Here is a 17,059-nt window from a genome sequence, read left to right as displayed (position 1 = left end):
CAGATTTACAAAAAGAACCGGGATCCCTGCAGAAGGCAATGGCTTTTCAGTTCCATGCATCTCCCTTTTCATTCTCCTCACACACACCCCAAACAGCACTGTGTTTCCACAAGTTACACTCTGCACATAGCACACATTGCAGACAGACACACAGACACATTCTCAGACTCATCTACACCTTGCCACTTTTTCATGTTTGCCTTCCTTCTGTCCTGAGGCACCTGCTCAAATCATGCTTGCCAGAGACACAGACTCTTCAATCTGGAATAAACTTATGGGAAACAGGATAAGAGCAGAAGGAAGAACTGATGGTCAAAAAATAATACCTGTGATTTATTGGGTACCTAGTTGTGCATGATATTGTCTCACCAATTAGCCATTCTTTTTTCAGTTCTTACAATAATTCTCTAAGACAGGCCATTAACTGTCTACTATTTCAGCTGAGGAAATAAAGACCCACAAGGGCAAATAATCAGCCAAAGGCTATGCACCTGAGAACCAGCATGACCAAGACTCAAATCCAGGTCTGTCTTCTTCCCAACTGACACAGTGAAGCCAACATCGATGAATCCAATAACCATCTTTTGAAGAAATGGCTTCTAATTTGTAATGCAAATGTAATATTTTCCTTCGCTTCCATTTTGTATGATGAGCAGGCAAGTGGCAAAGGAATTTTCTAAAGTCAGGCTGAATTTAAGCTGTGGATGGTGAAGTGCAGGATAATTTCCTCGCTGGTATTTTAGAAGTTCTTCGTTTTAACCATCTGTTGCAGGCTGACAGATGGGTTGATATGTGACAGAATAATAGGTCTTCAATTCTAGGAAGGCAGAAGGAATGCTTGAAAAATAGCAGCTCTTTTCATGAACCTAACTGTGCTAACACTGCTTGCTCACTTGCAAAAAAAAAGAAAAATGTCGATGGGAGGGAAGTGTGAAATATAGTCATAATCGTTCCCCTAAACAGAAAGTTTCTCACAGTTGCCGAAGGTCAAATCCAATAAAATATGCCTATTCTAAAATGATGCTAAAGTTTTCAAATTCAGTTATTTAGAAGGATATACAGGAGGATAGATATAAAGAAAAACAGTAAAAAAAAAAAAAAAAAAACCCAAACCCTTCTTCCAGTCATTTAATTTTTTATAGGCAGCCAGTGTTCTGAGTTTCTTATACCTTTGAAATAATTTATGAACTGTGAGGTATTTGAAACCCAAATGATTTCTACTCTGCCAAATGTGAAGCCCCTTTCTTCTTGTCTTCAGTGGATATAGAAGAGAAATCATGCCAGACGTTTGGCTAGGCACTGGGACACAGGTGGTTAAGATTGTTGCATCCCCAAGGAACTTATATTCCAGTGAATGAGGTCAACATATGAACAAAATTTAAATAGCTCGTATTATGTGCCTTCTGAGAATGTAGCAAAGACCAACATGTCCATCAATCATAGCAGTGGCTCATTCTCCAGGCAGAACTTCTTTAGATGGCCTTGCATATCTTAACACAATTATCCCAGTTCTTTTCAATCATGCATTGTCACCAGATGAAATGTCACACACACACACACACACATTCCTGGATGTTACCAAATAGGTTTGATGCTCTCCCCACAAAGAACCACTGACCCAAAGTTTAGACTGTATTAACAAAAAATTTCGGCTATGTGAATTTAACCTCAGCAGGATGAATCTATTTTTAAAAGAACACCAGGATATAGAGTAAAAAAAAAAAAAAAGCAAGTCATTATTGCTGAACTCATTGTCAGCTGTCATTGACCATGACAAAATCAGGCCATATCTCTTGAAGGTTTCATCCTCTTATCCAAGGTCACTATCTCAACTGTTAATGCACCAGTGAAAGTACTGCAGTCCCCATGATTAACATTTGTATTTATAACCCTCACACCAACCTTATAAGTCAGGCACTCCTCTTCCATGTTACAGATGTAAACACTGAAGCCCAGAGAATTTTTAAATCTGTGATTAAGTTTTCTTCACTGTATTATTTCCAACCATGCATATCATGTCCTATCTGGAGATTTCAGTAGTGTAGAATAGTAAGTTAATAATAGGATTATGTTTTCAAAGGAGTATTTGACAGCCTGGATTTATCTCGTCGGCAGTTCCTTCCCACTCTAACATTATGTAATTCTGGAGAAGGAAGGTATGCACGTCTTTCCAGCTTCAAGAAAAGTGATAGCAAGAGAGCACAGAGCAAAGTTCAAAGAGGAACCTGAGGGTTCAGAAGGTGGCCCCGGAGAGGTCTACTGTCATTTTCAGAGTCACAGTTTTTCAGCGTAGCTTACTTGAAATGATTTTCTATAAAATGCATCCATTTTTAAATATAGGTTGGTGGGGGAGGCAACTTAAATTTACTTAGACCAATTAGGAAATTTCTTTGGATTGCCTGGTATTTTCAATATTCGTGTCTCTACTGTTGGTCATTGTACGGAGGAAAAAACATAGTTGTGTGTTATCTGTTTTTCAAAAAGTGTGTGTGGGGTGTGTGTGTATGCATACACATAGAGAGAGAGATCTGTTTATCTATGTGCATGCATGCTCAGTCATTCAGTCTTGCCCAACTCTGCAACCACATGGACTGTAGCCCACTAGGCTTCTCTGTCCATAGAATTTTCCAGGCAAGAATACTGGCGTAGGTAGCCATTTCTTCATCCAATGGATCTTCCCGACCCAGGAATCAAACCCACACCTCTCACCTCTCCTGCATTGGCAGGCAGATTGTTTACCACTGAGCCACCTGGGAAGCATCTATGTATATACATACATATGTGCCATTGTGATGGAGTAGTTTTGTTCCTACAGTGTAAGAACGTTGTAGCCCAGGGTACATGTGAGTGGTAAAGTTCAAATATGGCTGCTCTTGACTTCTAGCCTCCTGCCATATCTCCTATACACTGTGTTTTCTCCAGATGTTTCATCTATATGCTGCCTGACATCTGTTGTTTTCCAGAAATGTTTACAGTACCCAGATGTTTATTGTCAAGTAAACAAAGCTGGTGGTTAATTGTCTAAACCTTAGACAAATTTCATCTAGCTAGTTCAATGGCAGGTCAAAAAATATTTTAGAAATGCTAAATAATACAGAAAAATTTATTTTAAAAATTGGCAAGATGCTCAATAAGCATCATTTCCAAATTTCCAGACTCATCCTTGACTAACTCTACAGATGTGATTTTTCCCAATTATTTTTAAGACATGTAAATTGATTTCAACAGTTGCCTCATCTGCAGCCTAAGACTTAGGCATCTTGCTTGTTTCTGTACTTATTGGTATATGTGTCAAAACCAGTATCCAAGTATTTGGAAAGAGTGTCATTTTCTGCATAAGCTAGCAACTCACTTAGAAACAGTAATAGCCCTGGTTGTTTCCCTAGGCTTGTAACGCTGTAGAATGCAAGGGTCCAGAAAGGCAGGACTACTCTTCTGCCAACATTTAGATATATAAACAGACCCATCTCAGATCTCTTTACCCCGGGTCTCACTCTGTTCCTTGGCCTTCTTAGAGGGAGAGAGTTACAAGTGCAGAGAGCTGATAGCCTCAGCAGACATGTGGACCCCCAAAGTCCCCAATAAACAAGCTTCTTCCCCTCACACTTCAACTTCCCTCTTGGTCCTGATCAGTGTGAACATGCATCCTTCTTGGGCCTTGGTTAAGCAGGTAGCAGAGAAGCCCAAAGCTTTCTCTGCATGCTAATTCAGAGGCCTTCCAGATAAGTCACTTCACAGTGTGCTTATTATTCAACATGAGTCTGCTTTGAGAACCACCCAAGGGACAAACCTGAAAGAATTCTGGATATGACCAGGTCTGTGTAGTTTTCCTTGTCCCCTGCTAAACTGATCAATGCCCAACATGCATTCTTGTTTGTTTTAAGAACACCAGGTCCCTTTGCTGAAAATCCATTATCACCATTTTCAATTACAAATTCTTCTGTGGTTATGTAAGGTTTCTCTCCTCCAAAAGAATGGATATTAGGATGATGTCTGTTTTTGTTAACTCTTGTATTCCTGAGACCTGGCATCTAGTCAGTTCTTACTAGAGATTTGTTGAATAAGTGAATGAACCACCTGATTTATTTGACCATCAAAACCCACTGGATAATACCAATGGACTTTTCTAGACTGTTATATATTCAATTATTACATATAGAATATGTTTGTATAAATTCATTGAGGATTTACTGTGTGTCAAGTACTGAACTAAGCATTTTATTGAGTTAACTCATTTATTCTTGACAAAAATCCTGTGAAAATATATGTCACTATTGTTCCTTTTTATAGATCGGAAAACAGGCTTAATAAGGTCCCAGAGCTACTTAGAAAGAGTTGAGATTTGAACCCAGGGCTACCTGATTACAAAGACTAGACTGTACTACTAGGTGATACTTTTTTCTCTAAAAGTCTATATATAAGGCCTACCTCACAAATCCTTGGTAAAGATTAAATGGAATAATGTTTGTAAAGGTCTTAGCATGGGGCCTGACTTACAGTAGGCACTAGAGCAATAGCATCTAGTACTAGTAATGTTACTATTATTTCTAGTAATTTATTTAAAACAGTAGTTAGTTTTCTTATATTACTATTAATTTGTTTAGAAATGTTTGTGCTATTTGTAATGAAAAGCTTTGGCTGAATCGATTGGAAACCAGAGCAGGTTGTAAGGAGTGTTTTTAGCATATGATTTACAACAGCATTGCAGCAAGCTACTGAAGATCTTGTTTCCATTCCAAAAATGCCAAACAGCCAAGAACACCTCCTTCTTGCAACCAGATTATGAAATCAATTGTCTATGACTGAGCTATAGGGAGCAATGCAGGAGATCTTTTTTTTTTTTCTTTTCCTTTCATAAGAAACGTTTGAAACAAGAAGCAGGAAGCCTCAGTTCCACATCTGAGCAACCACAAATCGATGGATAAATTTCTCTGGGAACAGACTGGAAAAGTGCAGTATGGCAATCATAATCAAATTTAACTTAAGAGAAAAAGAAATGAAATCCTACACTGATTCTCCAGCATAAGCCAGATTCTTCACACATGCAACCAGATGATTGATTGTTACCTACCTTCCATAATAGAACATACCCACCCTCTGCATCTTTCTTTCTGCACAGTTCTGAGTAGCTGACAGTGTGGCGATAGTGTATTGTCACAGTAGCAATGTGAAACAACCCAGATAGTGCAGAGCAGGCAAAGATGTAAACCACTGGTGGGCCAAGAACAGGTCTTTGGCTGGTGTGGAGCCTGGCAGGCTACAGTCCAAAGGGTCACAGAGAGTCAGACATGACTCTCAGACACACACACACACACACCCCATTTTTAGAACAGAACCCAGCCCAGAGTGGGAAAATAATAAGTATTGAACAGATGATTTGAAGAAGGGACAAGTAAAATGATGGGCAAATGAATGAATCCATTGAATTTAGAGTTAGATCTGAGTTTGGGGCCCAATTCTTCTAATTACTTACCTTCTCTAAGCTTCTTCATCTGTAAAAGCTGATGCTACTTCATAACGTTGTAGTAAGACTGAACTGAGGGGAAATGTGTGAAGCACAATAGCATGTCTGACACGTAGCGAGCCCCCCATCAAAACCGGTTTGGAATACAATGAGGTTCAACTTCCAGTAAGAAACACAGACGTTGAAGCTCAACAAACCATAGTCGCAAGCGAAACTTAGCCACCTTAGTGACTGTGAGCTCTCCAGCAACTTCCTTGATCTCTCTGAACATCAGTTTTCTCATTTGTCAAGTGGAGTCAATAATAGCCACCTTGAAGTGTTATTATGAGAACTAAATGAGTTATACATGGGTTATACACTGTGTACAGTGTCTGGTACATAGTAACTGCTCTCTAAATGACAGCCCTAAGTATAAATACTGCAACTTAATTTTTATTATGAGTAAATAAAATCGCTGGCCTTTAAAAGCAACAGAGTGCTTTTATAATAGATTAAGCATACAGATTCTGGAGCCAGACTCTTTGGGTCTGAATCTTGGCTCTGCATCTTTCAAGCTGGGTTTAAGTAATATATCCCATCTGTAAAATGGGACTCCTTGTGTCATCCCATTTCACCAGCCACCATCTTGACATATGCCTTGAGAATAGAGGGGTCACGTCAAACTTTGCCCCCACTCTGTAGCTAAAATGTGGCTCCCATTTGGCGGGGCTCTTCCTTGGTCTGTCTCTTCCCTTGACTGCCAGTATTGAAAACCTAAGACTCCCTTTGGTCATTGGTCTTCCTTCAGCCCTCCACCAGACCACTGAGACAATGTTTCAGGCCATCACCTCAATCCATGTAAGAAATGCTATAGGCCAGGACGGATGCAAAAGGCATGCTGGCCTTGTAAAACTAAGCTAAAAAATGGCTTCCAGCACCATCTCAGGCTCAAGTTCCAAGAAAAATTGTGACCTCAGTGACCCAAAACAAGACAAAGGGCATCACTGTCAGTGGAGCCTGAATGTAAATGTGCTTCCACTTGTTAATTGTAGACTGGAATTAAACTGTCCCATCGCACATTGACTGTTGAACACTTGAAATGTGGCTGACACCAAAGTGAGATGTACTATAGGTATCCATTACACACCAGATTTCAAAAACTTAATATCAAAGAAAGTAAAATGTCTTATCTATAATTTTATAATATATGAAATGATAATATGTTTAAATATTGAGCTATGTTATATTAATACATGTAATGTATTACTATAATTGCACAAATCTCTTTTTGCTTTTTTATGAAAAAATGTGGTCACAATTAAACGTAAAATTACATATGTGACAGCCAACTCTGGCTCACGTTCTATTTCTATGAGATAGCACTGGGTTAGAATCTCGATGTTTCCAGCCCAGGATGGGGCCATGCAGTTCTTTCAAAACCTTAGGCATTCTCCGCCCTTCTTCTGTCATGTGAGCCACAAGTTATTTACTGTTGTTCTTTAAACTAAATTATTTTTTAACTTCAACAAAATCTATTGTTGAAGAAAACTCTACCACTCCTGAATATGGAAGTCTAGTGTTATTTGACATAATTAGAAGATAAACCCAGAAATGAATCAATAGAAAATACACAGTACTGTATTCCAGCCAAGTACCATTGTTTGCCTGGTGGCTCTGAGCCTAGGGCCGATTTTCTTTAATAGGTGGATATTAAGTTTATTAAATAGGTATTAGAGACCTATTAGCAGCCATCTGAGACTTTCTCCTTTACTGTCCCTATAGAAAGAGAATTGTGAAGGAGAAATCATTTTTTTCTTTGTAACTTAGTGTAATTTCTTGCTATATCTGTGTTCCCACAATTAGGTAGCTGAAACTTCAGAACAGCAGGGCATAATGGAAAACTACTCACTTTCATGCAGCCCAAATTCAACTCTCAGTTACTTATGACAATTTGGACACATCATTTAACCTCCCTGGGTCTGTAAATGAGTATAATTATCTTCACCATCACTCAGTGATAATGTAGATCAAATGATCTTCTGCCATGAGTGAAAGTCGCTCAGTCGTGTCTGACTCTTTGTGACCCTATGGACTATACAGTCCATGGAATTCTCCAGGTCAGAATACTGGAATGGGTAGCCTTTCCCTTCTCCAGGGGATCTTCCCAACCTTGGGATCGAACCCAGGTCTCCCACATTGCAGATGGATTCTTTACCAACTGAGCCACAAGCATCTTCTGCCATAGCATGTTAAAAACTAGACATTCTCCAGAAGTCAGATGTCATTTTTATTAGTGTTTCAAATGAAATAATGAAATAAACCTGTGAGAGAACAGAAGGTTATCCCATTCAGCCCACTGCTCGGCAGTTGTCTCTTCAAAGACAAGTCCAAAGCTCTTCCCTGAATGGAGCTTCCCTCATGCTGTTTGATTTTTGAGTTTCCTCATTCACAGCTTCATTCTGGGACTCCTGAAAGCTGACTGAGAAAAGTGAATCCAGCTACACTGAGGATGAGGGTGACTCAATGCATTGCCCAGTTTCTAGTGTAGACTCTCAATGTAGGTGTCAGCCATGGTAAAAAGAGCAAAGCTATCAAATAGGATAGATAATGAAGTCATTGGAGTTGACAAATTGTGAATAGTTGCTAACAAACGTGTGAAATTGACCATGTTTACCAATATCCAGTGGAGCTGCAGTGTGCCGTCATCAGGGAGAAATAGAGATAGGTTCTTACTGTTGATTGTGGTTTAGTCCCTAAGTCACGTCCGACTCTTTGCAGCCCCATCGACTTTAACCCGCCAGGCTCCTCTGTCCTTGGGGTTCTCCAGGCAGGAAACTGGAGTGAGTTGCTGTTTCCTCCTCCAGGGGATCTTCCCAACCCAGGGTTCAAACCTGCATTTCCTGTGTTGCAGGGCGATTCCTTACCCCTGAGCCGCCAGACAGGTTTACCTGGTTCTAAAATACCAAGTTTTCTGTCACCAAAGAGGACTCCCTCTTGTATTCCCCGGACTGATCAGGACAAGCATCTTTAATATATTAAATTACATTCTAGTAAAAATGAGCTTGCTAACAGTAAATTAGGGAGAACTGGGGGCAACAAAAACACACCCAGCCAACAAAGTGGAAACAAACCACCCAGGCAACATGAAGCCAGGCTGCTCCCTCTGCTGAGGAAGCTGTTTTCTTGGATCATTGAGCAGATTCTTAACACATACTGCAGAAACACAACCACATAGCGTGTCCATGTTCTTTTGGAACAGTGAGACCAGTAGCTCGGAGCAAAATTTATAAACCACTTAATGGACCATGGGCACATCATTCAGCCTTCATGGTCACAGTTTCTTCATCTACAGTATGGAGCTAGTAATGTCTGCTCTGGCTACTTTTTGGGGTCTTATGGGGGCCACATACATACATTGAGAGTTTGGGGGAAACATTAAAGCACCTTTTGAATGGCAGCCTCTCCTTTCTATGAGAGGAAATAGCACAAGCAAAGCTAGCAGAAGATACCTTTTATGTGCATCCTGGTAACTTAACGGTAGATGTTACAAATTTATGTCTTGAGTTTCTTCCATGCATACTTTATCTCTGTTAGATAAACAAGGTATAGCAGTTTTAAAAACTGGGTCCTCACCTGCACCATCAGAAGAAAGTCACTTCTCAAGTACAAGGCATTTATCTCTCCTGGCACAGAGGTTATTTTAGGTGGACCATTAACATGGCATTAAGTAAGATGAGTGAAAAGTTGCTCCATATTTAGTTTAAGCCTTCTAATTAGGTCATGCTAGTATTTCTTTAATATCCTTTTAACACTCGTGAATCTCCTTTTTAACAGAGATCCTAGATCCCAAAGCCTTGTGCAAACATCCCCAGCTAGAATTTAAAGTATTTTCACTGTATAGCCTTTATGTTTGCAGTTTTTTTCTATCTATAACAAGTTGGTTGGTTTAACATTTATTGTACACATATAATTTCCTTCTAAGATAACCTTATTTATGTAAAAAGGGTAATTTTCTTTAAATGAAATGTTGAACAGTAACACCAGAGATACGCACATAAAATCAGAATTGTTCAGGTAGTACCAAATGACTGAAGCTTAGAGAGCATCAACTAAGATAGCTATCTACCTAAAATACACTAAAGAAAGCTCATGATATGGCATAGTAGTCAAGTGAGGCACTAGATATAAGGAAAGCATATGGCCTGTCTGTTCTTCAGTTTCCTCTTAAGAAAAGCAGGGCTAACCTAAGGACCTCAGCTACAGGGTTAATGATGTCTGCAAATGGTTAGCAGAGTGCCGGCATACAGGGACCACTCTGAATGTGACAGCAGCTGTTTCCTGAGACAACCACTAGTTTGGGATAGTTTTTAATGAACCTCTGCCCTCTCTACCATGTTCTGTGTCCAGGAGGTGACTTGCGTGAATCACAGCGAGTTCCAGGTGGGTTTGGCCAATTGAAGTGAAACCACGGTTTAAGTCCATTTCACCTACCTTCCGTAATCACAGTTATTTTAAGACTTACCTTTCCTCCAAGCAGAAGGAAACTGGAATCAGCTGTGTTTAGTTTCAACTGATCTGATGAAGATGGAATAGAACCCACAACCTTCAACTGGGTATGCGCCAGTGTCTGCTAGTTGACCTTTTCACATCAGTGGGCTAGAAAAACTCCAAGAGCGGAGACCTGTTAGGCCTAGTTATGCCTGTGCAGAACGAGGATTCTTGCACCTTCTTTCAATCACCCTTCCCCACAGTCCCTTTGCCTAAACCCGCTCTGCTGCCGTATCCCATAAATATCTCACCCCTTGCCCTCCGGCAGGCAAATGTGAGATTTGTTTTCCCATCTTCTCGCTTGGCTGTCTTGCAAAAAAATCTCTTCTTTGCTGCACTCCTAGGCTTGTCAGGATTTTGGCTTGCTGAGCATTGAGCAAAATGAACCTGGTTCAGTAGATTAAAGCAGCAGTCCCCAACCTTTTTGGCATCAGGGATTGATTTCATGGAAGACAGTTTTTCCTCAGGGGAAGAGGGGAAGAGGGATGGGGGAGGGGAGGGGAGGAGGCGTGGGGGAAGAGAGAGGAGGGATGGGGAAGGGGGAGGATGGATGGTGGTGTGGGGTGGGGACAGGGAAGGTTTTGGGATGATTCAAGTGCACTACATTTATTGTGCACTTTATTTCTATTATGATTACATCAGCTCCACCTCAGATCATCAGGTGTCAGATTCTGGAGTTTGGAGACCCCTGGATTAAAAGATGGGAAGAAAGTGGGGGTCAGGTTAGGTCCCAAATCTCTCCCTGAATGTAGCTTCAAACTTAGATTATACCCGAAGTCCAAAAAAAGTTCAGGCTAATTGATACTCAAGCTAGAATTTTGATATAGTCTCCCAGTTGTCACGCTTTGCTTAGTTATAGAAAACCACTTGAGGCTGCTTTTTTTTTTTAATAGAAAAACTCAATTCTAATGACATTTTTTGTTTGGTCTAATTATAAATCCTGGTACAAATAGGGCACCTGGAGTTCTGTCTGGGAGAGCTATTGATATAATCAATCAGTGCCTTGATTACATTGCCATGCTCTTTTTATTTGATCTAACTATAAAATATGTTTTAAAACATACAAGCTTACATACCACCTGGTAAACTCCTATATAAAAGTTTATAGAACCAGATTGAGACTATTTTGTATGTTCATTTATTCTTTCTTTCATTCTCTCAACAAATGTTGCTAACACCTTTTCTGCCAAGACCCAACAATAGGCAAGGTAGACAAAGCACCTGCCCTCATGCAGCTGACATCTTATTCTGGAAAACAGGCAAGCCTGCACATTTTCACTTCTCACAACCATCCAATGACACAGATACTGTTATTAGCTCAGTTTACAGAGGGCAAAATTCAGACTTCAAGTAAGTCAAAACATCAGGACTCAGTCCCAGGTCAATCTGAAGACAGACTCTGAGCTTTTAATTAGTATTGAGATATTGTATACAATATACTGATCCCTCTTTATGAAATGGTACTCGGGGAAAGGGTTGGATTGGCTCCCCAAAATAACTCCAAGAACATAGGTCCTGACTTCAGTCAAAAAGTTTGTATCAAAAGTGATTCATTACTACTTTTTAACTTTCTTAATGCACTTATTTTAAATTAAAAAATAAATGTTCCTTGGACTTCTCTGGTGGTCCAGTGGCTGAGACTTGTGCTCCCAATGCAGCTTCCATCCAGGTCAGAAAAGTAGATCCCAAACACTGCAACTAAAAGTTCGCATACCACAACTAAGAGCCTGCACAGTCAAATAATTTTTTTTTGTAAAGAAAGAAGAAAAAAAAAAAAAAAAGCCAAGTATTCCTTAAAGCAGACATGAAAAGCTATATAGAATAGTCAAGCTCTCAGGTTCTAGAAGCAGACAACCAGGCTTAGAATCCTGGCTCCCCAATTTACTAACTCTTGACTCTGAGAATTTTATTTAACTTTTTGGGCCTCAGTTTCCTCGAATGTAAAATGAGGACAGGATTAGCATCTATTTCATAGGTCTGTTGTCAGGATTAAATGAATTAATACATGTACACTTGGAATTAATACATGTAAACTTGGAATCACATGATAACTGCTCAGTAAATTTTAGGTGGTATTACTGTTATTTTAATACATAAGTGTGAAAACTTTATTATTTTCTATAATTTCCAACTGAGAGTTTTCACATGACTCTGTTCTTCAGCATTTTCCCATCCTAACAGTCTTTTTAAAAGTCTATTTCTTGCATAGCACAGGTAGCTCAACTCGGTGGTCTGTGGTGACCTAGACTGGTGGGATGAGATGGGGCTAGGAGGTTCAAGAGGGACAGAATATATGTGTACATATAGCTGACTCACTTCATTGTACAGCAAAAGCTAACACAATAATGTAAAGCAATTTTACTCCAATAAAACTGTTTCTATTTATGATGAGCATAATGCCAGCTACTGTCTTAGAATTACAGAGTGTCTATGACCACTAATAACTATGTAATCTCAAGAAAGAAAAGTCCATGTTTTACATTTGTAAACCCTTGTAAGACCTGGTGCATGACTCAAAAATTGTCTGAATAAGTGGAGGAGTAATTGAATAAAGGTACCAGATTGAACATGAATAGAAGTTGTATTTGATACAGTTAATCTGACTTATTTATTTATAACTATTCCTCCAATTTCTAATTCAAACCCCAACCCGTGAGTTTCTCTATTCCAAATGGTCTTTCTGATTTGAAACAACTATAGATACTGTATTTGTTTGCCCTTTTGTTTTTACCCCCATCTCTTCCCAGAAACAACTTCAAATGACTTAGAAGGACATATGAAACTCAGGATGAAATTAATTACAAATGAGAAGGAAAGAAGACAGGAAAGGCAGGATGGGTATATAAAACACAGTTCGGAATAGAGTTCAAATAGCCAGACTTTATTTAAAAAAAAAAAAAAAGCACATTATAAGTGGGTAACGAATTGGCCCTAAGTTTTCTAAAGGCAACATGAAATGGTCAATTGGTGAGTTACAAAGTTTACAATGACCCCTGGATGGAAAGAGACCAGTTGTTCAGAAGATTCAGTCTTAGCAGTGGACCCTCTCCAAAAGTCACACCTAACAAATATCCACAACAGCATCTTTAGAGTGTAAGTGCTCCTCAGGATCTTGATGGAAAGTAATTCAGTCACAGCATGAGGGAAGGCTAACCAGAGTAAGTGATATCACCATGGCCTCAGATAGGAAAGAAACAGGTTTTCTACTTGAGGCATTTTTCATTTAAAATAATTCCTGTTGCTATATTAAATATACTGTTTTCCTTCCCAGATCAGTATTTTGTTATCTAGGTAAATAGGATGCAACATCTTTCTAGTAGTCAAACATAAATACAGTAAATCTGCACGATTGTCTTATGTTAGAACATGATCTGCTGAAGTCTTGGGAGTGCCTCCCAGTCCCACCCTCTTTAGAGAGGGAGGGTCACAAAGAAGGTTATGACAAGTAGCCCCCCCCATCGTCAGAAACACAGTAATCATTCATTAGTGTTACTATTATTATTTATTTTCTGGAGATAGAAATTAATATCACATAACTATTATTCATTTTTCAACATGGTTCCGATGCTGTGGGATCTTGGAATTTTTCAAAAGGCAAACCAGTTGATTTGTTTCTAGAACTCACTTTTCATTCCTATTTTCTCTTTCTGTTTGTTCCTGTAGGACTTCATCGTCACGGTAGTCTTTTCGTTCTTGTGGTTGGTGGGTTCATCAGCTTGGGCAAAAGGACTGTCTGATGTCAAGGTCGCTACAGATCCCAAAGAAGTATTGTTACTGATGTCAGCTTGCAAACAGCCATCCAACAAATGCACGGCTGTCCACAGCCCTGTGATGTCCAGCCTAAACACTTCTGTGGTATGTTTCCCTCTCAGATCTTTGTTTGCCAATCACGGAAATCAGAAAAGTGTCCCAGGAGTCATCTGGGAAATGTTTTGCCTCTGAATGGAGTCTAGTCTAAAAGGTGATAGTTCACTCTATGGGCTAGATGATCCTTTGGCCTTCAAGTTTTCTATTGTCAGAACCCATAGACTTTAATGTGTCCAATTACAGAGTTCTTAACAAGAGCCCGGCAGGTTCAGGCAGCTTTTGCTTGGATGACGGTCAAGTCAGAATTCTAAGGCAGAAGCAGATATAAAATCTGAACTTTAAGACTGAAGTCTGCCAGAAGGTATAAGGCATATTTGATAGCTTAGAGGTTTCCTGGGATGAAAACATCGTTCAAGCCACACATAGAATATACCCAGTTGATTGTCTAGAGAAAAATACACAGACACAGTAAGGTATATATAGAAATCATAGAATAAAAAATACCTATAATAGTTATGGTAATTTTTTAATCTTCTTCATGCTCTTGGTTTAGTTGCTTGATAACTTCAGAAAAGCAGAGCTATATTAGTTGAACAAAGTCCAGTATTATCCTCAAGTATATGACTCTTACTGGGAGACAGGACATCTGACAGATAGCAGAGCCACTAAATTGGCTTATTATTTCATGAGTGTAAGAACTTGTGTTATTCCAAAGAAGGAAACTATATCTGAGAGACAGAAACTATAATGACAGCAAAAAGTAGTAGTTACAAAGAATAGACGGGCCAACAGTGTTCACTGAAGGATCGACATTCTTTAGCAACCTTTAAAAAGTAATTATCTTTCCTTCAAGGTTAACTTATGTTTCTACAGCTTTCTGGAATTTAAGAAAGCATATGAAAAGGGAAAAAGATTGGCTCATCGGCTGCTGATGATTTGACTGTGAATCTTGCCTTATTAATAAGATAATAAATTGAAATTAACTATTATTAGGATCTCATAGTAATTTTTACTTATTTCTAGCCATACCTGTGGATGAATACTTTGAGGTATATGTTAAAATATATTCTACTGCTTCTATAGTTTGTTTACAGGCAGTGCTTAATGAAAATTTTTATAGCCCTGATCTCAGAATCTAAGAGAGCAAAGACGAAATCATTCAGTATGTTTGTTAATTCTTTTAGTAAATGATGACATCCTCCATAGTCCATGTAATCCCACTTCTGATGTCTCTTCCAACAAGGCATTGGAAGTTTTGAATGAGAAACAATGTGACATATGTCTTAAAAACCAAAATAATAATGGATGGAAAGCAAATCATGTCATGTGTGTGGAGGGGTGGGTCTGGTGCTGTTGTAAATTATCCATAAGTTATCCATGTCAGTGTCCTCCAGTTCCTAGTGGCAGAAAACTCCACCTAAACTGGCTAAACCAAAACAGTCTCCTTATCTGTAAAGTCTGTTCTTTGTAACCCAATTCTGGTACCAGTGTCTATATGAGGTGTAATGATTGGGTTGCAAGTAACAGAAAGTGACAAATCATCCATAATTTTTACTTCTTTTTTTCCACCAATGCAATCTTGATACATCTTGTCAGATCATTTAAATGTCCTCTCCCATTCTTTTTCATATTATGTACTGTCTCTTTCAGCCTCTCTTTCTGTTGTCCCACATCTAGACTAGAATAAAAATACCGACTCTGATTTCAGTTGCAACAAAATGACAAGGAAAGATTCAGGGGCCCATGTGCCCCTAAAATGTGCCAGCCAAGAAGTCTGTGATACCTCTGTGATGACCTATCACAATAGTGATAGATGTCTACCTCTATGATGTAAGAATAAGACATCACCACTCCTTAAATAGGCCCATGGCAATACCTTGTTTACATTCTTACTTTAATGCTGCATTCCCCTGATTTCTAGGTTCTTTTCAGGCATCCCTTTTTTAGAAATGAAGTAGCATCAGGGGAAAGGAAGTGATCAAGGAATAGAAAACAGATAAAATTATAGTCCTGGGTAGAACCATCCCTTCATATCTGAAAAGATTCCACGATAGTTTTTTCTACTCATATCAACCTATACTTTCAGAGGTGTAATTTAATCAAGATATCTCCCCCTTGAGGGAAAATACCTTAGTTATTGTACACATGGTTAAAGGCTCCTGTGTGTAAATTAGAGTTGTGTCAGTGATTCCTAATTCATTTTGATCATGCAACTATTATACTATAAAGACCTCATTTATGTTTTGTATCTCCCTTAGCAAGGAGCCTAGAGCATGGCACACAATGTTAAATAAATCTCAGTTAACATTAAAGGAAGAAAAAAAAGATGGGATTGGGAGAGGGTTGGAGGGAGGGATGGAAGGAGGGAAGGGAGGAGGGTGAGAGGGTGAGAGGAAGGTAAGGAAGTCTGGATAAACTGATTTTCAGTGAGATCTTTAAGGGGTCTAGCCGTGTCTTTTGTTTTGTTTTTTAAGGTTTGACTGTCCAATCATATTTTTAAAATAGTGCTATCAATTTATTTTATTTAATTTTTGGCCACACCACATGGCACTTGGGATCTTTGTTCCCTGACCAGGAATCGAACCCACAACCCCCTGTAGTGGAAGCACTGGAAATGGGGAGTTCTGCTAGAGAAGCCCCTAGATGCTCAGTTTTGATCTTGACACCTCAAGAACATGACCTCACTATCAAAAAGCCTGCTTCAGTTTATGTCTCAGGAAAAGTCAAATGCAATTCGTGGAAATATTTTAGAAAGTGATTCAAAGCATAATTTATAGATCAGTGTCCAGCACTGTCTAGCTGCTTTACATGTGCCCTGTTTGATCCTCACAACTATCCACCAAGGAATAATTGTCTTCATTTCATAGAATTTTATAAATGCTGAAGTTCAGAGGCTAACTGTCTTGCCCAAAGTCATAAAGCAAAAAGTTGCAGAGCCCAGGCCATCCAGATTCTGAAGCCAGAAGGGATGGGCTCCAAGGCTGAGATTCAGATAATATGCCCTGACCTACCTGCTGCTAAAATCATGAAGCTTGGAGCTGGTTTTCCAAGCTCCCAGTATCCCTCATCTTGACTTCCTAACCTGCCACTCCCATCCCCAGGTCACTCTGTGGCATCCCACCATCCAGCAATTAAGGGATAAATCACTTGGACGCAGCAAGGAACTTCTAAAGGCCCACTCCAGAGCTGTGACTGCTGCCCACGTTCATCCTGATTGCTCAGCATCCTGCTGGAGTAACTGCTCCATATACTTTGATGTCA

At 39.3% G+C, this 17,059-nt stretch overlaps 1 protein-coding gene across 4 annotated transcripts in view; it reads left to right on the top strand.

Annotated features, from left to right (window-relative positions):
• The window catches only part of SYNPR (synaptoporin), a 378,090-nt gene that overhangs the window by 270,026 nt on the left and 91,005 nt on the right, over positions 1–17,059 (top strand). For all 4 annotated transcript variants that reach the window (XM_070455754.1, XM_070455757.1, XM_070455756.1 and 1 more), the window contains exon 5: positions 13,655–13,846. In XM_070455754.1, coding sequence (XP_070311855.1) covers positions 13,655–13,846 — 192 coding nt within the window. The remainder of the gene's footprint in view (positions 1–13,654; positions 13,847–17,059) is intronic.

This window comes from Odocoileus virginianus, chromosome 26, assembly GCF_023699985.2.
Source record: "Odocoileus virginianus isolate 20LAN1187 ecotype Illinois chromosome 26, Ovbor_1.2, whole genome shotgun sequence".
NCBI classification, from domain to species: domain Eukaryota; kingdom Metazoa; phylum Chordata; class Mammalia; order Artiodactyla; family Cervidae; genus Odocoileus; species Odocoileus virginianus.
Note: the sequence above shows the minus strand (reverse complement) of the source record. Positions and strands in the feature narration are given on the sequence as shown.